Consider the following 24197-nt stretch of genomic DNA (forward strand, 5'->3'; position numbering starts at 1 on the left):
ATCGGGAGCCACATCCCGCAAAGGAGGAGCGGGGCCGGGCACGGCAGCGGGGCGGCGGCGGGGCCGGAGCCCAGCGCCGGAGCTCCAGCAGCGGGGCCGCCCCGCGCCGCCGCCAGCACCGCGCACCATGTGGTGGGACGAGCGGGTGTCGGCGCGGTTCCGGAGGAACCTGCAGCCCACCCTCACCTACTGGAGCGTCTTCTTCAGCTTCGGCCTCTGCATCGCCTTCCTGGGGCCCACGCTGCTGGACCTGCGCTGCCAGACCCAGAGCTCGCTCTCGCAGATCACCTGGGTCTTCTTCTCGCAGCAGTTCTGCCTCCTGCTCGGCAGCTGCCTCGGAGGGGTCTTCAAGAGGACGTAAGAGCCTGGAAAACTCTGAGCTCCCCCCCAGACCCCCCTCCTTGAGCCCGGCCGCCCCTTCCCCGGGGGCTGCGGGGCCGAGCCGGGGATGCCGCGTGGGGAAAAACCATTCCCGAGTGGAATGGAGCTCGGGGGGCGTCGCGGAGGGTCCGCAGCTCTCTCGGCAGGGAGGGGAGGGGTCTCCGCTGCCCCCGGCAGCCGCAGCTCCGCTCCCGGTGCGGCTCCATCCCCTTGGAGAGGAGTCTCCGCTCCCTGGAGCCCCGCGCAGCCACAGCCTCAGCGTGAAGTTCCAGCCAGAACTTCCCGAGAGGGTTTTTTTTTTATCATTATTATTTTTTTTTTTTTTTCCCTTAACCTTGGTTGTTTATCGCCCAAAAAATTTATTTTTGGAAGCGTGTTTTAATAACCTCGGCGTCGGAAATGGTGGCGGCGCCGCGTTTTCCAGGAGTTTGGGAGAACACGTGGAGGGATGCGAGTGGTCCTCGTGGTCTGGCTGAGGTGGGGGAACACCGGGCCAGGGGCTGGGGGGGTCAGCAGGGACCTTGAGGAGCCGCCGAGAGCCCCGAGCAGGGATTCTCAGCCAGCCCCGTGTCCAGGATGTGTTGTTAATAAATAATCCACGCTGGCTCAAGGCTGAAGATTGCCAGGGAGGCGTTTGATTTGGGGCTGGGTGACAGCTCCGGGGATCAGCTGATTATTTACGGGGCGGTGATGTAACGTGTCAGCTCCGTGTGTGTGTGAGAGATCCACGCACCGCGAGTGGGGCTGGGCTGGGGACGGAAAACTCCCCAGGAATCCTTTAAAAACCTCTTTAAACCCGCTCGGTGTCGAACATTTGCGAGCTGAGGGTTCACCTGGAGCTCACAACACCTGGAGAAGGTGTTGGATCTCCAGCGGGGGACGTGGAGCTGTGGCCGGGGAGGAGGGGGCGAGAGGGGCGCGGGGGGATTGGGGACAGTTCGTGGGGGTTGGGGACAGCTCGTGGGGTTGGGGACAGCTCGGGGGGTTGAGGACAGTTCGTGGGGTTGGGGACAGTTCGTGGGGTTGGGGACAGCTCGGGGGGTTGGGGACAGCTCGGGGGGTTTGGGGACAGCTCGGGGGGTTGGGGACAGCTCGTGGGATTGGGGACAGCTCGGGGGGTTGGGGACAGCTCATGGGGTTGGGGACAGCTCGGGAGGTTGGGGACAGCTCGTGGGGTTGGGGACAGCTCGTGGGGTTGGGGACAGCTCGGGGGGTTGGGGACAGCTCGTGGGGTTGGGGACAGCTCGGGGGGATTGGGGACAGCTCAGGGGGATTGGGGACAGCTCGTGGGGTTGGGGACAGCTCAGGGGGATTGGGGACAGCTCGTGGGGTTGGGGACAGCTCGTGGGGTTGGGGACAGCTCGGGGGGATTGGGGACAGCTCGGGGGGATTGGGGACAGCTCGGGGGGTTGGGGACAGCTCGTGGGGTTGGGGACAGCTCAGGGGGGTTGGGGACAGCTCGGGGGGATTGGGGACAGCTCGGGGGGTTGAGGACAGTTCGTGGGGTTGGGGACAGTTCGTGGGGTTGGGGACAGCTCGGGGGGATTGGGGACAGCTCGGGGGGATTGGGGACAGCTCGGGGGGTTGGGGACAGCTCGTGGGGTTGGGGACAGCTCGTGGGGTTGGGGACAGCTCGGGAGGATTGGGGACAGCTCGGGGGGATTGGGGACAGCTCGTGGGGTTGGGGACAGCTCAGGGGGATTGGGGACAGCTCGTGGGGTTGGGGACAGCTCGTGGGGTTGGGGACAGCTCGTGGGGTTGGGGACAGTTCGTGGGGTTGGGGACAGCTCGGGGGGTTGGGGACAGCTCGGGGGGTTGGGGACAGCTCGTGGGGACCTCGCTGCGGCTCTGCCACCTCTCCGCCAGTGCTGGCTCAGCAGCAGAGCCTCTGCCAGCCCCCGGGCTGCCTCGCATGTTTGGAGGAGCGGGGAAGGAAAATGCAGAATTCCTGCTGTCGGCTCCTTCCCAAATCCATCGGGGGGGTTTTTGTGCTTGGAGGTTCCCGAACTTTTAACTCTGAGCTTTGAGAGGGGGGAAAAGCGTGTTCGGTGCTGGTTGTGATGCCAGGGTTTGGGATTTTGGAGGAAAAGGGATTTGTGGAGTGCCTGTGAGCCCCACTGGGGACTGACAGCCCTGCCAGGCAGGCAGGAGGGAATATTTGGGATATTTGGAGCCTGTGAGTGTTGTGGGGGTGTTACTCAGAGCCTTGCAGCCTCCAAATGTGTGGGAATAATAATTGTTCAGGCTCCAGGAGCTCCGGTACAATCCCTTCTTCAGGGATGGATGGATTGAGCTGTCCTGCCAAGGCTTTATAAATCAAATTACGCCGCCCTCGGGGCCTCGGTGCCAGGCAGGGAGGAGCAGTGGCCAGGTCATCTTTTCCAGTTAGGAGATGGAAAGCTGCCGTGGAGCATCCCTGGAGCTTGGCTGAGGGCTGAGTGGGATTCCTGGTGCCTCGAGGGACGCAGATTTTGCTGCTTCCTTTGGATGAAATCGGTCTGGGTGACTCGTGAGGGGTCTGGGGCAGGAATGGGTGGTGGCACCTCAATCCAGGTTCTGCTGTCCCCCAGGTGCTGCTCCCTGCTCCTGGAGCACTGGGAGGAGGGGTTTTAGTGCTGGTCTGTCCCTTCAGCTCCAAAATTCCCTCTTGTGCGAGATTTGGAGGAAATAGGAAGTTTGATCCTGCCACGCTCTCTGGGGGATGGAGGAAGGGATCTGCTGCTCTGCCCCAGAGCCCTGGGATTGCTGTGGGTCCCTTCCCTGGGGGCTTTTGGGGGAGCAGCCCCCTAGGAAATGTGGTTTGAGGTTGGCCTCAGGCTGCTGCTCCCCGGTGATGCTCCCTGGGTGACATTTCCCAGGAAATTCAGCTTTTCCAGGGGGGTTTTTGCATCTCTGGGCTCGGGGTTTGAGCCCCCCTGAGCCCCTGGTGCTGCTGGGGGGGCTCCAGGAGCACAGCGAGCCCTGAGGACTCCTCTTGCCTGGAATCACCTGGAAAAGATTCCCAGGATGGGATGGGAGTGCTGGGAGGACCAGCCTGGGCTCAGATATGTGAAGAGGAGGTGAAATTTTGGGGAAATTCCCCCTCCTGGCACTGCCAGCTCCAGGAGGGAGCTCTGTCCACCCGCATTTCACTTTCCTTCCCCATTTTGCTGCATTTCAGGCTGGAATTGTGAAATTAACGTCCTGCACACGCCGGTGACAGAAGCACCAGAGTGCCCCAGATTGGTGTTGGGATTTTTTTAATTCAGGAACGGCATTTTTGTGTCTTTTTGAAAACTCGCTTCTGCTGGCAGGGTTTGGGGCTGATGCCAGTGGTGTGGGCAGAGATGAGGAGGGCACTGGGCAAACTGGAGCTGTGCTGGGCAGGCTCCTCCCAGCGTGATCCACCCCATTCCTGCAGGGCTGAGGAGATGCGAGCCTTTTATTCTCCTGTCACCAGCTCCCAGGGACGGCCCTGTTCTGTCCCTGCCCCCAAATTCCCGGCTCCTGGAGCTTTCTGGAGCTCTCAGGACACTTCACCTGTCACTGCCGCCTCTTGTTGATCAGAGAGCAGCGCAGGATGAGCTCCTCGGGGACACAAAACTGCTCCCTGCAGGAGACGAGGGGATCTGGAGGCTGCTGTGGGATAATCCTCGCCTCCTCCACGTCCTCACCTTGTCCCCTCGGGCCTTTGGGTTTTTAATGATCAGTTTTGCAAGTCTGACTTGGCCTGATTATCATTTTCCTCCTTGATGTGAGGGATTTGGGAAAACGCTCCCTGAGGTGGGGGAAAAAAAACCCCAAACCTGTGCTGGGAGCTGAAGAAATCCTGCTGCAACCTCGGGAACACCGAGCTGGGGGCTCCTGAATCCCTGTGCGAGGGAGAGGGGGAGCTTTGCTGGCTGGGATTTGCTGTGGAATTGCCCTTCCTGACCCTATGGATCAGCCCAAACCTCTCACGGGCTCGTGATGGGGTCAGGAAATGCTCTGGGTGCTCCCAAAATGAAATCTGGGGCGTTGTGAGCCTCGTTTCACACCCTGCTGGAGCAGAGCCTGCCCTGGGCTGTGCCAGAGCTGTGCTGGGGACACAGAGAGCAGGCTGTGACACCCGAGCTGCTTCTCCAGCCCTTTGGAGGGGTTTGGCACCATCAGGACACGCTGAATTCACGGGGTTTTGGGAGCTTTCCAAGGGTTTTGTGTCTCAGGAAATCATTCAGGGCCCCCCAACCCCACCTGGGGCCTGGCATTGGCAGCAGCAATTCCTCCATCCCCCCTTGTGCCAGGGCCAGCAGGGCTGGTGCCACCCCGGGCTGGTGGCATTTCCAGGGGGTGTCGTTAACCCACGGCTGGAGGCAGGAATTGTTAACCGGGGTGACATTTTTAGTGCTCATTAAACACATAACATCCCCCCCCAAGCCGTGTTTGGCTGTGCTGATGAACCTGCTGCCCAGCCAGGCGGGGAGTTCTGCAGAGGAGGCGTTTTGGGAATGATCCCTGAGGTTTTCCCATCGCTCCCGGCCTCGGATTCAGCAGCTGCTGGTGCCTCTCTCCCCACCCTGGAGGGAGCAGCCTCGGAGCTGCTCCTCTCTCATTTGCCAGGCGCTTTTCCTGCCGTGACTGTGCACATCTCGCCCGGCTCCCTCCCTCCTTCCCTCCCCCAGAAATCCCACGGCTCTGCTGGCAGAGGGACCATCAGGAGTCACCGCTCTGCAAAATATTGTCTGCTCCTGCCCTGCCCTGCCCTGGGCACCGCGGGGCTCTGGCACGGCCAGGAGGACAGAGGGGTGCAGGGGGTGCAGGGGATGCACGAGAGGTGCAGGAGGGATGCAGGAGAGGTGCAGGGGATGCACGAGAGGTGCAGGAGAGGTGCAGGAGAGGTGCAGGAGGAGAGGTGCAGGAGGGGTGCAGGAGAGGTGCAAGAGGGATGCAGGAGGGATGCAGGAGGAGAGGTGCAGGAGAGGTGCAGGGGATGCACGAGAGGTGCAGGAGAGGTGCAGGAGGGGTACAGGAGAGGTGCAGGGGAGGTGCAGGAGGGGTGCAGGAGAGGTGCAGGAGGGATGCAGGAGAGGTGCAGGAGGGATGCAGGAGGGGTGCAGGAGGGATGCAGGAGAGGTGCAGGAGAGGTGCAGGAGAGGTGCAGGAGGAGAGGTGCAGGAGGGGATGCAGGGGATGCAGGAGAGGTGCAGGAGAGGTGCAGGAGGGGATGCAGGGGGTGCAGGAGAGGTGCAGGAGAGGTGCAGGAGGGGATGCAGGGGGTGCAGGAGAGGTGCCCTTGGTCTCTTTGCTCCAGTGGGTGCAGCAAGCAGGACATGGAGGGCCAGGTCACTGTGGGGCTGCAGGGGTGGCTGAGGGCTGTGACAGGGCCAGGGGGCTGTGAAAGGGCCATGGCAGTGCCAGGGCCATGTCCAGGCTGGCTTGCACCCTCCTCCTCCTCCTCAGTGCTTTCTCCAGCCTGGCTGGGGCAGTGGGGCAGGGATGCTTTTCCTGGCTGGGGATGTTCCTTTCCCTTTCCCTTTCCCTTTCCCTTTCCCTTTCCCTTTCCCTTTCCCTTTCCCTTTCCCTTTCCCTTTCCCTTTCCCTTTCCCTTTCCCTTTCCCTTTCCCTTTCCCTTTCCCTTTCCCTTTCCCTTTCCCTTTCCCTTTCCCTTTCCCTTTCCCTTTCCCTTTCCCTTTCCCTTTCCCTTTCCCTTTCCCTTTCCCTTTCCCTTTCCCTTTCCCTTTCCCTTTTCTTCCACCTTCCCTCTTGGCAGCCCTGGGGCCGTGTGGTGCCAGCCCTGGGAGGGGACACATCCCAGCTCTCCCAGGGGACACATCCCAACCCTCCCAGGGGACACATCCCAACCCTCCCAGGGGACACATCCCAACCCTCCCAGGGGACACATCCCAACCCTCCCAGGGGACACATCCCAACCCTCCCAGGGGACACATCCCAGCCCTCCCAGGGGACACATCCCAGCCCTCCCAGGGGACACATCCCAGCCCTCCCAGGGGACACATCCCAACCCTCCCAGGGGACACATCCCAGCCCTCCCAGGGGACACATCCCAACCCTCCCTGGGGACACATCCCAACCCTCCCAGGGGACACATCCCAACCCTCCCAGGGGACACATCCCAACCCTTCCAGGGGACACATCCCAGTGCTCCCAGGGGACACATCCCAGCCCTGGGAGGGGACACATCCCAGCTCTCCCAGGGGACACATCCCAGCTCTCCCAGGGAACACATCCCAGCCCTCAGGATGCTCCCAGGGAGCAGGGATGGTGCTGCCAGGGGCACAGAGCACGGAGAGGGAGGTGCAGAGACTTCCCTGGGAGCAGGTCAGCCCCTCCAGGCAGCTCTGGGATTGCCAGCAGCTCTGCTGTGAGCAGGAGAAATTCCCTGGAGCTGCTCAAAAATCGGGATGTGGCCTCACCTGCAGAGCCCCACGTCCCTTTCTGCGCCCCCACAGAAAGGCCAGGTTGTTATTCCGCCTCCAATACAGGTTTGGAGGGATGGTTGTGCTTCTCCTCAAGGGCTGGGTGGAAAATCTGCCTCTTGGAGGCATCACCCTCCAGGCAGGAGGAGCAGGGTGACAGCGGCCTGCGGGGTGTGGAGCATCTCCCTCAGCGGAAAAACCGCGGCTGCCGGAGCTGGAGCTGCAATTCCTGGGGTTGGGAACGGGAGGTGAGGGTGGCGTGGCCGCTCCTCTGCTGGTGGCGCTGATTCTGTGCTGCCTTTCCCCTCCCCAGGCTGGCCCAGTCCCTGCTGGCCCTGTTTGCCTCGTCCCTGGCCATCTCGCTGGTGTTTGCCATCATCCCGCTGTGCCACAACGTGGTGGTGCTGGCCGTGGTCATGGCCGTGGCCGGGCTGGCCATGGGCTGCATCGACACCATCTCCAACATGCAGCTGGTCAAGATCTACCAGAAGGACTCTGCCATCTTCCTGCAGGTGAGAGCGGGGCCCTCATCCCCCTGGGAAGGTCTAGGATGGATTTTAGGAGGAATTTCCTCTCAGGAATGGTGGGTGGGCATTGGGATGGCATCACCATCCCTGGAGGTGTTTGAGGAAAGCCTGGCTGTGGCACTGCAGGGCCCTCATCCCGCCTGGGCAGGTCTAGGATGGATTTTAGGAGGAATTTCCTCCCAGGAATGGTGGATGGGCACTGGGATGGCATCACCATCCCTGGAGGTGTTTGAGGAAGGCCTGGCTGTGGCACTGCAGAGCCCTCACCCCGCCTGGGCAGGTTCAGGATGGATTTTAGGAGGAATTTCCATCCAGGAATGGTGGATGGGCACTGGGATGGCATCACCATCCCTGGAGGTGTTTGAGGAAGGCCTGGCTGTGGCACTGCAGAGCCCTCACCCCGCCTGGGCAGGTTCAGGATGGATTTTAGGAGGAATTTCCATCCAGGAATGGTGGGTGGGCACTGGGATGGCATCACCATCCCTGGAGGTGTTTGAGGAAAGCCTGGCTGTGGCACTGCAGGGCCCTCATCCCCCCGGGAAGGTTTAGGATGGATTTGAGGAGGAATTTCTTCCCAGGAATTGTGGATGGGCACTGGGATGGCATCACCATCCTTGGAGGTGTTTGAGGAAAGCCTGGCTGTGGCACTGCAGAGCCCTCATCCCCAGGAAGGTTTAGGATGGATTTTAGGAGGAATTTCCATCCAGGAATGGTGGATGGGCATTGGGATGGTGGAGGCCCCATCCCTGGAGGTGTTTGAGGAAAGCCTGGCTGTGGCACTGTGGGGCCCTCACCCTGCCTGGGCAGGTCTAGGATGGATTTTAGGAGGAATTTTCTCCCAGGAATGGTGGATGGGCATTGGGATGGCATCTCCATCCCTGGAGGTGTTTGAGGAAAGCCCGGCTGTGGCACTGCAGGGCCCTCATCCCCCCGGGAAGGTTTAGGATGGATTTTAGGAGGAATTTCCTCACAGGAATGGTGGGTGGGCATTGGGATGGCATCACCATCCCTGGAGGTGTTTGAGGACAGTGACACTCAGGTCCTGTGACAAGATTGCACTCAATGACCTCAAAACTCTATTGGGACTGAATTAATTCTGCGATTCCTCGGAGGAGGAGCCGGCGGCTCTGCCACCCTCCCTCTCCACCTCCTCACCTCTTGCAGGCCCTGCACTTCTTCGTGGGCTTTGGGGCTCTGCTGAGCCCCCTGATCGCCGACCCCTTCCTGTCGGACACCAACTGCATCCTGTCCAACGGCACGGCCAACGCCTCCAGCAACCTCCCGCACATCCGCAAGTCCCTGCTGCCGCACCACCCGGGCAACCTGTCCCACTTCGACCTGCCCATGAAGGGCCTGGTGGTGACACGGGTGTCCTACGCCTTCTGGATCATGGCCCTCATCAATGTAAGCGCTGGAATATCCCGCCGGGAACGTCCCCGCTCCGCGGTTTGGGGGGTTCTGGGAATGGCTGTGGTGGCTCACAGCACACGTGAAAGGTTTATTTGGTGCCAAATCCTGATTTTATCAGGGCACTTCACTGCTGGGAGCGATGCTGGGATTTGTCCGAGCTCTCTGGGAGAGGTTGGTGCCTCCAGCAGCTCCTGGGCAGGAGCTGGAGCAGCAAACCCCGCTCAGATCCAGAATTTTTCCTTCATGCTCAGCTGGCAGCTCAGGGATGGACACGCAGAGGGGATTCGCAGGGATATTCCCAGGAAAGAAGTGATCTGAGCCTCTCCCCATTTATTATTTTCCCTGGAGGTCACAGCAAGATGTAAAAGTCCTTCCTCTGAGGGGGAGATGAGGGATCTGGTGTTCCTTTTGCCCACCTGAGGGGCTCCTCAGGGTGATCCTGCCTGGCAGGATCCGGGCAGATCCAGAGGATTCCTTCCCTCTGGAATTCAGCTCTCAGGGCTGGAGGATGTGCTCATTTCCCTGCTCCTGTCCCTGGCCACCAAAGCAGGCCCAGGTTTGCCACCAGCACCAGGAAAAGGGAGCTGTGGTTCCTTTTCCTGGGCTCTCCCCATTTATTCTATATTCTATATTCTATATTCTATATTCTATATTCTATATTCTATATTCTATATTCTATATTCATTACTATTATTATTATTATTACTATTATTATTATTATTATTATTATTATTATTATTATTATTATTATTACTATTATTATTTTCCCCCATCCAGGGGTTTTCAGGCCCTCCCAGCTCCCTGTGGGAGGAGCTCAGGCAGGTGCTGGGATGAGTTTCTGGGCAGAGTTACCCAAAAAAGGCCCAGCCTGGGAGGAGAGGCAGCTTTAATTACCTCCAGCTCTGCCTGTGCCACGGGAAATGTGCTTTTAATTACTCCAGAGCCAGCGGATCCTGAGCAAACCGATTTAGTTTGGAAGCAGAGTTTAACACCTGCTCTGAAGCCGATGTTGTGCCTGATTTTGGGAGCTCCAATGGGAATTTCCAGCCCCGTCTCTGCCCCCAGCAGAGTCCTGTGGGTGTTTTTGGGGCAGGCTGTGGGTTTGAGCTGGGTTTCTGCATCAGGACACGCTCAAGTGCTGCATGCACGGGAGGGTGGGTGGAATACAGAATTCCCAGGCTGTGGAGGAACACCAGGAATGTGGAAAGGAGGGTGGGAGACTGGTTTTGGGATAAGGGTTAAATAACAAATACAGAGGGGGGAGTTGGATGTGCTCAGCTCTGGAGCCAAGATGTGATTGCCTTTCCCAAATCCTTGATTTTATTCCATGTTCAAACCACCCCAGCCCACTGGAGATGCTCAGCTCCAAACTGCTGACCCTCCTCAAGGTGGGAACAGCCCAGGAAAAATGATGGGAAGGGGTTTTTAAACCCCCAGGGGATGTGGATGAAAAGAGTTAACAACAGAAATGGAAACCAGGAGCAGCAGCTCGGTTCTAAAATGGCCAAATCCCACATTTCCATCCCGGTTTTTGTGTGGATTCTGACAAGGCACGAGCTGAAATGATTCATTTCGAGCTCTTGCTTTTGTTTAGAGTGGAAATGTCTCAATCTGACTCTGGCACAAGTGCTCTGTGCAGAGCTGACAGTGGAGTTGTGCCGATGTTTTTGAAGCAAAATGGGTTTGCTTTGGGAAAATGAAGCAGCTCAGCATAATCAAAACAAAGCGCTTGGATCGCTCCCAGCCAAAATCTTTCACTCAAAGAGAAAAAATTTTTTGCCTTTTCATCCCGATTTTTTGGAACGAAACCCCCATATTTTAAATTTCAGTTCACCCACAGAAGGGAAATTTCATCACCCAGCCCGTTGCAAGGGGTTAGAAATTAGGGAAATGTTCCTTGGAGAGGGATGTGTTTGTCCGGAAGGTGCTTCCCCAGGGGAAGTGTGGGACACTCCATTGTGCTCTAAAGCAGCCTGGGATACAATGGCAGGGAATAATCCCGGATTCCTGGGGGGAACAGACTGAAATAGCAGCGGGAGGGAAGGAAGGAGCTGGAATATCCCCACGCTGAGCTGGGGGATGCAGCAACTTGTTGAGTTTTTGAGGATGGATAAAAGCTGCCAGGAGAGGGGAGGGAGAAGCTCTGGGAATTTGGGAAGTGGAGCTGGAGCGCTGGGTGAAGGGAACTGGGGGCTCCTGGTGGGGGATGATGCTCTGGTTCTCTTTTTTCCCTTGGGGAAAGAAAATCTTCCTGCCAAAATAACCCCAAAATAACCCAAAAAGCAGCAAAAATATCCTGAGAAGGAATTCTGGGAGAAAATGGTTGTGGCACCAAAATCTGGCTGTCCAGGAGGGATGGTCAGGGGTGGGATGGGGGATCCAGCGTGGGGGGCACAGCCATGGGTGGGACCTGCTGGAAGTGTCCCAGCCTGGTGTGGAGAGCAGGGATAACCCAGAGTGGGACTGGGAATTGGGGAATCCCAAACTGGGGATCAGGGATAACCCACAGTGGAATTGGGAATTGGGGAATCCCAAACTGGGAACCAGGGATAACCCAGAATGGGACTGGGAATTGGGGAATCCCAAACTGGGGCCCAGGGATAACCCAGAGTGGGACTGGGAATTGGGGAATCCCAAACTGGGAACCAGGGATAACCCAGAATGGGACCGGGAATTGGGGAATCCCAAACTGGGGCCCAGGGATAACCCAGAGTGGGACTGGGAATTGGGGAATCCCAAACTGGGAACCAGGGATATCCCAGAATGGGACTGGGAATTGGGGAATCCCAAACTGGAGCCCAGGGATAACCCAGAATGGGACTGGGAATTGGGGAATCCCAAACTGGAGCCTTGTCCTCGAGGCTGGGAGTGTCCAGGGCTGTTATCTGCACAGCCAGGCCCTCTGGGGGTGGAATATTTTTGCTAAATCTGCAATTCAGAAGAATGAAATCTGCTCCTGACCTCCGGAAGGATCAGAACTATCAAGCAAATGCGTTTTTCTTCCATGGGACCGAACTCACTGTTCCTATTCCCATTGTTCCCAGAACAATGCCGACCTCATAAACGAATTCAGGCACGAGGGGCGGGGTGTGAGGGAGGGGGGGGAGTTCTCCATACATTTAAATCATGCCACGAGCCAACAAAAGGCAGGAAATTCGGAGCTGGAGCTCACACTTGCTCCCAGACATGTAGAAAACAAGGGAATGAGCTGTCACTTAGGATTTCCTGGCTTTCTCCCCCAGTTGGTTGCAGTGTAAACACCGCTGGGTTGTGCTGGGAGGAGACGGGAGGGTTTCGTTCGCTTCCCTCTGTTTCCTCGCCGGGGAAAGAAAAAGCAATTCCCTGTGGAACTGGAGGCACCACGGAGTCGTGGGTGTGAGCTGGGAGCCGCTCATCCCATGGGATCAGCTGCCCCATGGATCCTGGGGTGGGACTGTGGGAATTGTGGTGGGATCGTGCTGGAGCATCCCTGGATGCTGTGGCTGGACCCTCTGCTTCACTCAGGCTGTCCCTGTTGGCCTGGGAACCACGGGCTCCTCTCTCAGGAGATGCTGAGCAACCCCTGGGGATGGGGCTGGGAGCAGCTCCCTCTTCCTTCCCGCAGAATTCCAGCCCCAGCTCCAACCGCTCCCGCTGGGGTTTCGTTCTTTGGGCTGGAGCAGAAGGTTTGGGGTTTGCAGGGCTGCTGTGGCGCTTTGGGAGGTTTGTCCTGGGGTCTCTGTGCCCATCTCCAGGTGAATGCTGGAACCTGGGACAGGCTGGGGGTGCCCCAGCACATCAGGAGATTTTTCTCCCGGTTTTCTCCCTTTTTTCCCCCCCACTCTCTCCCATCCCACCTCAGCATCCCCTTGTCCCATCCCTCCTTGCTCTCGGGATTCCCTTCAGGCGCCTCCCCTGCGGATCCCAGCGCCTGGAAACGCTGCTGCAGGGGAGCTGGGCTGTGCCTTTGGGATGTCCAGGAGCTCACCCAGCTCTCTGTCCCCTCCCCAGCTGCCCGTGCCCATCGCTGTGTTCTTCCTGCTCTACAAGGAGAGGATGGTGCCCTGCTTCAACGGCAGCAGCCACCCGCTGCTGTCCGCTGACGAGCTGGCCCTGGAGACACGGCCTGGGGACAAGGACGAGCTCTCCACCGCTGCCCAGAGACCCCACACAGCCACAGGTGAGCTGCAGGTGCCTCTCTCATGGATTTTGGGGGGGAAAAAGCCGAATTTGAGCGTGTCTGGGTGTAAGGGAAGAGGCAGCGCTGATGTCTGAGGAGGAAACGTCGCCAAGTGTGCGCAGGGATCTAATCCAGGAATACCCAAACAATCCATTTGGTGCCCAATTGCCCTCAAATTAGATGGAATCTTGAACAGAGATCGGTATCCCAGTCCTAATGAGGTCTCCAGGCCGTGTTTCTCCATTCCATATTTCTCTGAGCCATCCTAAAGCCAACCCTGGTCCCCCCAACCCTTCAGGGACACGTGGCAGTTGTGCCCCTTCATTCCCTCCTGGTTTGGGGTCACATTTCTTACTGATTTTTCAGTTTAAAAGCAGTCATTGCGCTGCAGACACTGATTTTTATAAGAAAGGAATAAGAAATATTTAATTTCCCCTGCCTCTTTTGAGGGGAAAAGTGAAATCCAGCAATAGTTTGCTCTCCAGCTCATGGCTGCACCCTGCCTTGGGGACAATGGTGACATTGTTCTTTGCCACCCAGGAGAGACGTGTCAGAGTCAATTCTTTGGGTAAACAGTGAATCTCAGAAGTAAATAGGGTTTGGGACCGTGGGGAGTGTTCTGTGTTATTCCTGGAAGGATGGATTTGCCCCTGGGCAATAAAGGGGGATTTCAGCGAACTCCTGAAGGTGAGGGAGAGTTGAGGTGTGGGAAGGCTCAGGTGTGTGTGTCCCCTTTTCCCAGGGGTGATTTGTGGGTGGAAATACCCATTATCCGAGGAATGGGAGCTCTCCTGGGCAGGGCTCTCCCGTGGGGTGGCTCCAGGGATTCGGGGATTCGGGCCAGGGGTGCCATGGTCCAGTTTTTATTGCCAGAGCAGGGCCAGAAGTGTGGAGCCATGAAATGGGAAAAGGAGCACGAGCAGCTGCAGTGAGAGAAGTGGCAGGAGAGCCCAGGGGTTTGGGGTGTGGAGATCCAAGATTTTGGGGAGTGGAGAGCCCAGGATTTTGAGGTGTGGAGATCCAGGATTTTGGGGTGTGGAGATCCAGGATTTTGGGGTGTGGAGAGCCCAGGATTTTGGGGAGTGGAGATCCAGGATTTTGGGGTGAGGAGAGCCAGGATTTCAGGGTGTGGAGATCCAGGATTTAGGGGTGTAGAGATCCAGGATTTCAGGGTGTAGAGATCCAGGATTTTGGTGTGTAGAGATTCAGGATTTTGAGGTGTGGAGATCCAGGATTTTGGGGAGTGGAGATCCAGGATTTTGGGGTGTGGAGATCCAGGATTTTGGGGTGTGAGGAATCAGGATTTCAGGGTGTAGAGATCCAGGATTTTGGGATGTGGAGAGCCCAGGATTTTGGGGAGTGGGGATCCAGGATTTTGGGATGTGGAGAGCTGGGATCCTGGGGAGAGCCCTGGATCCTGGGATGTGAAGAGCCCAGGATATTGGAGTGTGGAGATCCAGGATTTTGGGGTGAGGAGAGCCAGGATTTCAGGGTGTGGAGATCCAGGATTTAGGGGTGTAGAGATCCAGGATTTTGGTGTGTAGAGATTCAGGATTTTGAGGTGTGGAGATCCAGGATTTTGGGATGTGGAGATCCAGGATTTCAGGGTGTGGAGATCCAGGATTTTGGGGTGTGAAGAGCCCAGGATTTTGGGGTGAGGAGAGCCAGGATTTCAGTGTGTGGAGATCCAGGATTTTGGGCTGTGGAGATCCAGGATTTTGGGCTGTGGAGATCCAGGATCCCAGGCTGTGGAGATCCAGGATTTTGGGTTGTGGAGATCCAGGATTTTGGGCTGTGGAGATCCAGGATCCCAGGCTGTGGAGATCCAGGATTTTGGGCTGTGGAGATCCAGGATTTCAGGGTGTGGAGATCCAGGATTTCAGGGTGTGAAGAGCCAGGATTTTGGGGTGTGGAGATCCAGGATTTTGGGATGTGGAGAGCCAGGATTTTGGGCTGTGGCCAGATCCCATACCCATTCCCATTTCCCTCTGGAAGCACAGAGGAAGGTGAAGGTGAGGTGGGGCTCCCCCAGCTCAGCAGTGCTGGGCGTTCAGGGTCCTGGCTATGGGTTTATGGACAGGTTTGTGGGTCTGTCCTGCAGCTGTCCCACAAACCAAACCCCACAGAGGGCTGGCAGCCACCCAGCCCCGGGGGGACGTTCTGCTCAAGTTTGTTTTGCATTGTTCTCCACCAGGTCACGAGGATTTGTTCAGCTGCTGCCAAAGCAAAAACTTCCGAGGGGCTTCCTTCACCTATTTCGCCGTGCACATCACCGGGGCTCTGGTTCTCTTCATGACTGATGGGATCGTGGTGAGTTCAGTTGCCCAAATCTCTGGATTTTTTGCTTTCCAAACCCTTGTGACACCACCAGGAGCTGAGGGGTTAATGAAGGGAGGTATGGGGATATCCCAGGCTCTCCATCTCCAAGGATAAGCAACCCTGAGCTCTAAAAGTGATGTCTGGGGAGTGTGGAACTCGGTTTGGGGAGTGTGGAACTCTGTTTGGGGAGTGTGGAACTCTGTTTGGGGAGCGTGGAACTCTGGGGAGTGTGGAACTCTGTTTGGGGATTGTGGAAATCTCTTTGGGAGTGTGAAACTCTGTTTGGGGAGTGTGGAACTGCATTTGGGGAATGTGGAACTCTGGGAATAGTGGAACTCTGTTTGGGGATTGTGGAACTCTGGGGAGTGTGGAACTCTGTTTGGGGAGTGTGGAACTCTGGGGATTGTGGAACTCTGGGGAGTGTGGAACTGTTTGGGGAGTGTGGAACTCTGTTTGGGGAATGTGGAACTCTGTTTGGGGAGTGTGGAACTCTGTTTGGGGAGTGTGGAACTCTGTTTGGGAGTGTGGAACTCTGTTTGGGGATTGTGGAACTCTGTTTGGGGATTGTGGAACTCTGTTTGGGAGTGTGGAACTCTGATTGGGGAGTGTGGAACTCTGGAGAATGTGGAACTCTGATTGGGGAGTGTGGAACTCTGGGAGTGTGGAACTCTGTTTGGGGAATGTGGAACTCTTTGGGGAGTGTGGAACTCTGTTTGGGGAGTGTGGAACTGTTTGAGGAGTGTGGAACTCTGTTTGGGGAGTGTGGAACCCCAAAAAGGAGGGAGTATCTCTGGGCTTTTCCCTGGAACGCCTGTGGAGCTTTGCCCTTTTAGGACAGACTAAACCCCACATCCTGCTGCTGGTGGATCTGCAAACCCTCAGGGGCTGTTCCAGAATAACTGAGGGACAGAGGAGGCTGGAGTCCCCACGGGGATGTCACAGGGAGGTTTTTCCTGCAGGGAGAGTACTCAGGCTTCGTGTACAGCTACGCCGTGGAGGAGCCGCTGGCCGTGGTGCACAAGGTGGCCGGGTACCTGCCCAGCCTCTTCTGGGGCTTCATCACCCTGGGCAGGCTCATCTCCATCCCCGTGTCCTACAGGATGAAGCCAGCCACCATGGTCTTCATCAATGTGGTGAGGATGGGGTTAACCCCTTGGGTCCCTCTTTCCGTGGGTGGGTTTGGAGCTGCAGCTCCTCTTGGGGGGGCTCACACAGCTGGGGTGGACAAGGTTCCCTCCAGATTTAAATCTTCATTTCCTGAGCTTTCAGTGAGGGTTGGGAAAACAACCAGCAGGGTTGGCACTAAAAAATCCACCAATTTTATTTACCTTGCACTGTGCCTCCTTCATCCACAGGGGAAATGAATTCCTGGGACAGCCACGGGAAAGGGAAGGAAGGAATCGCTGTAAATTCGCTGCTTAGGCAGGAAAAAAGTTGCTGAGGTTAATAAAACCCCTGGGGAAAGGGGCAGGAATCCTTTGGGGATGTGTGAGGAAGATCTGTGTAAGGATGTGCAGAAAACAGGGAGGGGATGATTCCAATCCTGTCTTAGAGAGAGGAAAAGCACGAGCAGGCAGTCAGCTCCCAATTTCCTTGGAACCAGGAGTGATTCTGGTGGCTGGATTTTGGTAATCTAACACATTCCAAACATCTAACAGGGTGGGGAGGAGATTTTGGGATGCTCTGAGTAAAAATCCACCTGACCCTGAGCAGTGCTGGGAGCTGCTGTAGGATCCAGCAGCTCCTGGAGTCATTGCAGCCTCATCATCACAAATTCCAGCTCGAATTGGGCTCCTTTAGCATCCAAATTTCTCCTGAAATTCAGCACTTGCGCAATCAGGGCCCGAGCAATTAAAACAAAAGCAGCTGGAATATCAGAGCTCCCTCTGCTGACTCTGCCCTGGATCACTCGGGCATTTCCCAGAGCTTTTGGTTATTTCCCATTGAGGGAAATTTGATTTAAATGCAGTTGCCTCTTCGGCTTTAATTCTGTGGCTGCTTCTGAGCAATTATTGAGAGTTAATTCTGTAATTATTGAGAGTGACTTCAGCCTTACTCAGCAGAATAAAGAATTGTTAGCTATTAACACATGTGAATATTGTGGTAGGTACTATTGTATCTAAAAGTAGATTTTTCAGGTAAAACTCTAAGTTTCTACATAATGAAATTGAGACTTAATTACCAAAATTAGCAAATTTTTTAAAGCCAGACGGATTTTCTTCAGCCTTTCAGTTTCTCAAACATTGATTTTTCTTTTTCCTCAGCATATTTTCTCTTCCAGACTATATCCTATTAAAAACAAACATATTTTCTCTTCTAGACTATATCCTATTAAAAACAAACATATTTTCTCTTCTAGACTATATCCTATTAAAAACAAATATATTTTTCTCTTCCAGACTATATCCTATTTAAAATTATATTTTAAATTATTTAAATTAAATTATAGGATTAATAAATTATTTTTTAAAATTATTTTATATTTATTTATAGGATAATAAATTATAAATTATTTAAATTATTATTTTAATAGTAATGTTAATTATTAAATTATTATTATTAATTTATATTTTATTATTAAATTAATTTTTATTCTTAAAATTAAATTTTATTTCCTATTAAAAACAAACTCTAGACTGTCACTCTCAGCATTTTTCTGACTGATTTTTGTGGGTGCTGCTCACAGGTCGGGGTCCTCATCACTTTCCTGCTGCTCCTGATTTTCTCCTCCAGCGTGGTTTTCCTGTTCGTGGGCACAGCATCCCTGGGGCTGTTCCTCAGCAGCACCTTCCCCAGCATGCTGGCCTACACCGAGGACATCCTGCAGTACAAAGGTGAGCTGCCATGAGCATTTTTGGATCCCATCCCCTTTTTTTCAGCTCTTTCCCTCCTCCTTTGGCCAGCCTGGAAGTTCAGGTTTGCTTCTCAAGGCAGATTTGTTGTAGAAAAATGTTAAATTCTCTGTTTTGCTGGTGAGTAATGATGCCAGGCAGGGATGTAGCTTTGGTTCCTGGTTTGGGGAGCTCAGGGAGAGGCAGGAACGCTGCTTTGGAGGGAAATAGATCTAAAACATCACCAGATTACCTGAGCTGGAAACCCCAGAGCCTCCAGGATCCCTCTGTCTCCAGGAAAACGAGACACAAAACCAAAAACCTTCCCAGCAAGAGGCAACATCAGCTCTGCCAGCACACACAGGTGACAGGAGACTGATTTTTTTTGACTCTTTCACCTTTCTGCACTACTTCAGAGGAATTTCCAACACAAAGTGGGAATATTCATTGAATATTTGTGACTTTTGTGCGGTGGAAAAGCTTTAAAGGAGCACAGGGTGGCCCTGCTGGCTGTGTCACCTCTGCTGCCACCACCCCTCACCCTTTTTCCCTTGCAGGCTGTGCCACAACCGTGCTGGTGACCGGAGCTGGCATTGGAGAGATGGTGCTGCAGCTGCTGGTGGGCTCGGTGAGTAGCCAAAAATATAAAAACCCCAAATAAACTTGGGATTTACAAAGTCAAAACCTCAGTTCTGGGCACTGCCTGAGCTTTATCCACCAGCAAAGCCCTCCCTGATGATCCAGGAGGAATCTGAGTGGTGTTTGATGCCTTTATTTCCCATCTGTGGAAAACGAGGTTCACATGATTTTTATAGAATTTAAAAATTTAATTAAAAAAAAAACAATTAGGAGAAAAAAAGTAAAGTAAATATAAAGTATACAAATACAGCCAGGTGTCTCTGCATTCACCTTACTAAAAAGGATTGTCCCTTAAAAACAGAACCCTACTACATATCCATAAATTCTCATACATATTCATACATTATTCTTAGGATCTTTGGTGTTCTTCTCTTTAGTTTTCTCTTGCCCCTTTCCCAATAGATCCATCTTCTTGGCACCATTGAGATTTACATTCCCTGATACCAGAAATGCAATAAATTCCTCCCCCCCAGAGTTTTGGTCACTGCTGTCTTCATCTGGATAAGATATTTACAAATGCAGGAGTTCTCCAGCTATTTTTTTTTCCCTCAGTCTTTGGTTTATACAAACAAAAGCAATTTTTATTTTAATACTCTGCCATAGCCTAACATATATGTATTATACCACTATTCCTAAATTTCATCAATAACAGAAACAAAGAAAACTACATTAACACAACAAAAATTCCTCATTCTTACACACATAACATTCATTTTAACATATGTGAAAATCCAACAATATAAAATATATCTATAATACCATCCCAGATTATCCATGATCGGGGCAGCTACAGTTTCCTGGTGTGTGGGATGATCTTTGGATGCTTGGCCTTCACCTTCTACGCCCTGCTGGTGTTTTTCCACAGGATGTACCCCAAACCCTCCCCAGGTAAGGGAGCCCCAGCCCTGATGCTGCTTTGGGTTGGGAACGATGGAACTCCAGAGTATTCCAGCAGAATGCAAGGAAATGTTTATTTTACTGCTGCTTCCTCTCTCCTTTTCCTGCTTTGTCTTGCCCACAAAGCCTTGGCAGCCACAGCTCAGGGTTTGCTTTCTTTTCTGCTGGAGAAGGAAGGGGAAAAAGCAGGAATCACAGACAGCAGCAGCTTCCCTGGGCTGTTCCCTGGCTGAAATCCAGGGAATGAGTAGGGCTGCCATCCAAGGGCAGCTGGCAGGCTCTTGGAAAAAGCCTGACTGATAAAGGATTTTTTAGTTATCACCTCAGTCTGGAGCTGCTGGTTGTTTTTATACAAAAGGAGCGGAGTGAAACAGGGAAAAAAAACAAATCCAGGTGTGGCTTGGGCTGTTCTGGGCACTGGGGGGGTCAAAATTCAGGGATGGGTCCAGTTCTGGAGCCCCAGTTTGAGGGGTGGGAAGGGAATGGAGGATCCTGAGGAAACTGGGAAGGGTTTGGAGAATCCTGAGGGATCTGGGAAGGGTTTGGAGAACCCTGAGGGAGCTGGGAAGGGTTTGGAGAATCCTGAGTGATTTAGGAAGGGTTTGGAGAATCCTGAGGGATCTGGGGAAGGGTTCAAGAGCTGGGGAAGGGTTTGGAGAATCCTGAGGAAACTGGGAAGGGTTTGGAGAATCCTGAGGGAGCTGGGAAGGGTTTGGAGAATCCTGAGGGAGCTGGGAAGGGTTTGGAGAATCCTGAGTGATTTAGGAAGGGTTTGGAGAATCCTGAGGGAGCTGGGAAGGGTTTGGAGAATCCTGAGGGAGCTGGGAAGGGCTGGAGAATCCTGAGGGAACTGGGGAAGGGTTTGGAGAATCCTGAGGGATCTGGGAAGGGTTTGGAGAATCCTGAGGGAGCTGGGGAAGGGTTTGGAGAATCCTGAGGGATCTGGGAAGGGTTTGGAGAATCCTGAGGGAGCTGGGAAGGGTTTGGAGAATCCTGAGGGATCTGGGAAGGGTTTGGAGAATCCTGAGTGATGTAGGAAGGGTTTGGAGAATCCTGAGGAAACTGGGAAGGGTTTGGAGAATCCTGAGGAAACTGGGAAGGGTTTGGAGAATCCTGAGGGAGCTGGGAAGGGTTTGGAGAATCCTGAGGGAGCTGGGAAGGGTTTGGAGAATCCTGAGGGAGCTGAGGAAGGGTTTGGAGAATCCTGAGGGAGCTGGGGAAGGGTTTGGAGAATCCTGAGGGAGCTGGGAAGGGTTTGGAGAATCCTGAGGGAGCTGGGAAGGGTTTGGAGAATCCTGAGGGAGCTGGGAAGGGTTTGGAGAATCCTGAGGGAGCTGGGGAAGGGTTCGGAGAATCCTGAGGGAGCTGGGAAGGGTTTGGAGAATCCTGAGGGAGCTGGGAAGGGTTCGGAGAATCCTGAGGGAGCTGGGAAGGGAATGGAGAATCCTGAGGGAGCTGGGAAGGGTTTGGAGAATCCTGAGGGAGCTGGGAAGGGTTTGGAGAATCCTGAGTGATGTAGGAAGGGTTTGGAGAATCCTGAGGAAACTGGGAAGGGTTTGGAGAATCCTGAGTGATTTAGGAAGGGTTTGGAAAATCCTGAGGGAGTTGGGGAAGGGTTTGGAGAATCCTGAGTGATTTAGGAAGGGTTTGGAGAATCCTGAGGGATCTGGGAAGGGTTTGGAGAATCCTGAGGGAGCTGGGAAGGGTTTGGAGAATCCTGGAGGAGTTGGGGAAGGGTTTGGAGAATCCTGAGGGAGCTGGGAAGGGTTTGGGGAATCCTGAGGGAGCTGGGAAGGGTTTGGAGAATCCTGAGGGAGTTGGGAAGGGTTTGGAGAATCCTGAGGGAGCTGGGAAGGGTTTGGAGAATCCTGAGGGAGCTGGGAAGGGTTTGGAGAATCCTGAGGGAGCTGGGGAGGGTTTGGAGAATCCTGAGGGATCTGGGAAGGGTTTGGAGAATCCTGAGGGAGCTGGGAAAGGTTTGGAGAATCCTGAGGGAGTTGGGAAGGGTTTGGAGAATCCTGAGGGAGCTGGGAAGGGTTTGGAGAATCCTGAGGGAGCTGGGAAGGGTTTGGAGAATCCTGAGGGAACTGGGAAGGGTTTGGAGAATCCTGAGGGAGCTGGGGAGGGTTTGGAGAATCCTGAGGGATCTGGGAAGGGTTTGGAGAATCCTGAGGGAGCTGGGAAAGGTTTGGAGAATCCTGAGGGAGCTGGGAAGGGTTTGGAGAATCCTGAGGGAGCTGGGAAGGGTTTGGAGAATCCTGAGGGAGCTGGGAAGGGTTTGGAGAATCCTGAGGGAGCTGGGAAGGGTTTGGAGAATCCTGAGGGAGCTGGGAAGGGTTTGGAGAATCCTGAGTGATTTAGGAAGGGTTTGGAGAATCCTGAGTGATTTAGGAAGGGTTTGGAGAATCCTGAGGGAGCTGGGAAGGGTTTGGAGAATCCTGAGGGAACTGGGAAGGGTTTGGAGAATCCTGAGTGATTTAGGAAGGGTTTGGAGAATCCTGAGGGATCTGGGAAGGGTTTGGAGAATCCTGAGGGAGCTGGGAAGGGTTTGGAGGATCCTGAGGGAGCTGGGAAGGGTTTGGAGAATCCTGAGTGATTTAGGAAGGGTTTGGAGAATCCTGAGGGAGCTGGGAAGGGTTTGGAGAATCCTGAGGGAGCTGGGAAGGGTTTGGAGAATCCTGAGTGATTTAGGAAGGGTTTGGAGAATCCTGAGGGAGCTGGGAAGGGTTTGGAGGATCCTGAGGGAGCTGGGAAGGGTTTGGAGAATCCTGAGTGATTTAGGAAGGGTTTGGAGAATCCTGAGGGATCTGGGAAGGGTTTGGAGAATCCTGAGGGAGCTCGGAAGGCTCAGGCTGGAGAAAAGGAGGCTCAGGGGGAATTCCTGGCTCTGCACAAGTCCCTGCCAGGAGGGGACAGCCGGGGGGGATTTGGGATGTTATCCCAGGGAACAGGGACAGGAGGAGAGGGAACGGCCTCAGGCTGGGCCAGGGGAGGCTCAGCTTGGACAGCAGCAGGAATTTCCTCATGGAAAAGGTTGTTAAACATTGGAAGTTCCCTGGAATTTGGAGCTCCCATCCCAGGGAAGGCCTGGATGTGGCGCTGTGGCTGGTGAGGAGGAGGGGATGTTTGGCGGGGGGATGGAATAACAACATTCCTGAGGGGAAAAACCTCACACCAAACCCCTTTAATCTCAATTTAAGTGTCCATTGAGGTGAAATATCAAACTAAGCTGAAATATTGAATGATTCTTTTGCAGAGCTGGACGAGGCCTCCCCTGACAAAGCAGCAGTGCCTGAGGACACGGGGCAGTACCAGCGCTGAGGGAGGGCCCAGCTCTGCACAAGCAATAAACCCACCCCTAATTAAACATTAACTCCCAAGGGTGATTTCACATTTAATGAACTGAATCATGCAAGTTCTCTGCAATCAAAAGCACAGCAGGTGGGGTAAGGCAGAGTTGAGGAAATCAAGCCCAAAACGTCGAGCTGAGCACGGGGTTGTGCCAAAAAATCCTGGGAAATGCCAGGACTAAAAGCAGGGATGTTTGCACAGCAGTTCCTCCTACAAATGAACTTTATTTTTTACCTGCTCAGGACAGAGGGTGGGAAGGAAAAGCTGCTCTCAGCTCCTCATCCAAGACTGAATGTCTCCTGGCTTGGTCACTGCATTGAATAGTTTTTATTTCTGGCCTGTGCTGCACAGGACCCCCCTCGAATTTACAGCACAATTCTGGGTTTTAATTCATTTTTGTGACTCGAGTCAGTGTCACCTCCCTTGATCCTTCCAAAGGGGGAGGAAATTCCAGTGGCAGAGCCCCTCCAGGTGCACACAGGTAGCAGGGCCTGTCTTTATTTGCACACTTAATTTCTGTATATTCCACCCTCTAAACAGTGTCTTACTCAGCATGCTCAGGCCTCTTAAATGATTTAAGTAATCATTTATTTTTCTATTTTTTTTTTTTTTTCAGGGCAGGGGGGTGGTTTCTTTTATTTTTTTTAAGTCAAGAATGAGCTGTGCTGGTTTGTTTTGCTTTAAGTCACTCCTCGAGCTGCTCCAGCTGCGGTGTCTTTTATATATATATTTTTTTTTTCCCAGCCAAGCTCCAAGAGAGAAAGGATTTATTTTTATTTTGGGAGCCAGGCTCCAGCTGCTTCACCTGTGCAATCTCCTCATCCAGGTGCCTTGTGTAAGGTACTCCCACAGCCCAGGCATGTCCCAGCCCCCAGGAAAGGAGTGGATTTTTCAGGAATGTCCAGGCTCCATCCAGCTCCTCCTGCCGGGAGTGGCTGTGGATTTAACTCCTCGCTTCAACTGCTGTATGTGATGTACATATGTACGTGTGTATATAAAGCAGTGTTTAATTAAAGGTGATTGATTGCTAATTGATTGATTGCTGGCTGGACTCATTCCAACACCCTCCATTTCTCAGGTTTTTTAAACTCAGGCTGAATCTAATTTTTTTTTTAATTAAATTTTTTTGAATTAAATGTCATGGGTTAGCTTCACATTTAAGACCGAGTGAAAAAAAGAGGAAGTTGAAGATACTAGTGACTGATGGGAGTTTTTACTAGTGACTGATGGGAATTTTTTTTCAAAAATTTGAAATTAAATTTTTTTAAATTAATTTTTAAAAATTAAT

General features: G+C 53.8%; 1 protein-coding gene across 1 annotated transcript; it reads left to right on the top strand.

The window, feature by feature from the left end:
• MFSD4A (major facilitator superfamily domain containing 4A) lies at positions 1-23940 on the top strand. Its single transcript, XM_058856082.1, has 10 exons — positions 1-357; positions 7090-7288; positions 8468-8707; positions 12704-12872; positions 15067-15182; positions 16151-16324; positions 17878-18025; positions 18580-18650; positions 19429-19549; positions 22815-23940. Exons 1-10 carry the CDS (start codon positions 128-130, stop codon positions 22877-22879), a joined length of 1533 nt encoding a protein of 510 aa, XP_058712065.1. The 5' UTR covers positions 1-127; the 3' UTR covers positions 22880-23940.
• Positions 23941-24197: the final 257 nt, after the last annotated feature.

Source organism: Poecile atricapillus, chromosome 23 (genome assembly GCF_030490865.1).
Source record: "Poecile atricapillus isolate bPoeAtr1 chromosome 23, bPoeAtr1.hap1, whole genome shotgun sequence".
Lineage (NCBI taxonomy): Eukaryota > Metazoa > Chordata > Aves > Passeriformes > Paridae > Poecile > Poecile atricapillus.

What these genes read in the sequence shown, in the direction of transcription:
- MFSD4A (XM_058856082.1), top strand. Translation starts at nt 128, where the DNA reads ATGTGGTGGGACGAGCGGGTGTCGGCGCGGTTCCGGAGGAACCTGCAG. An exon ending in GAGACCCCACACAGCCACAG is followed by an intron (nt 12,873 to 15,066) that starts GTGAGCTGCAGG and finishes GTTCTCCACCAG; the next exon opens with GTCACGAGGATTTGTTCAGC. An exon ending in TCATGACTGATGGGATCGTG is followed by an intron (nt 15,183 to 16,150) that starts GTGAGTTCAGTT and finishes TTTTTCCTGCAG; the next exon opens with GGAGAGTACTCAGGCTTCGT.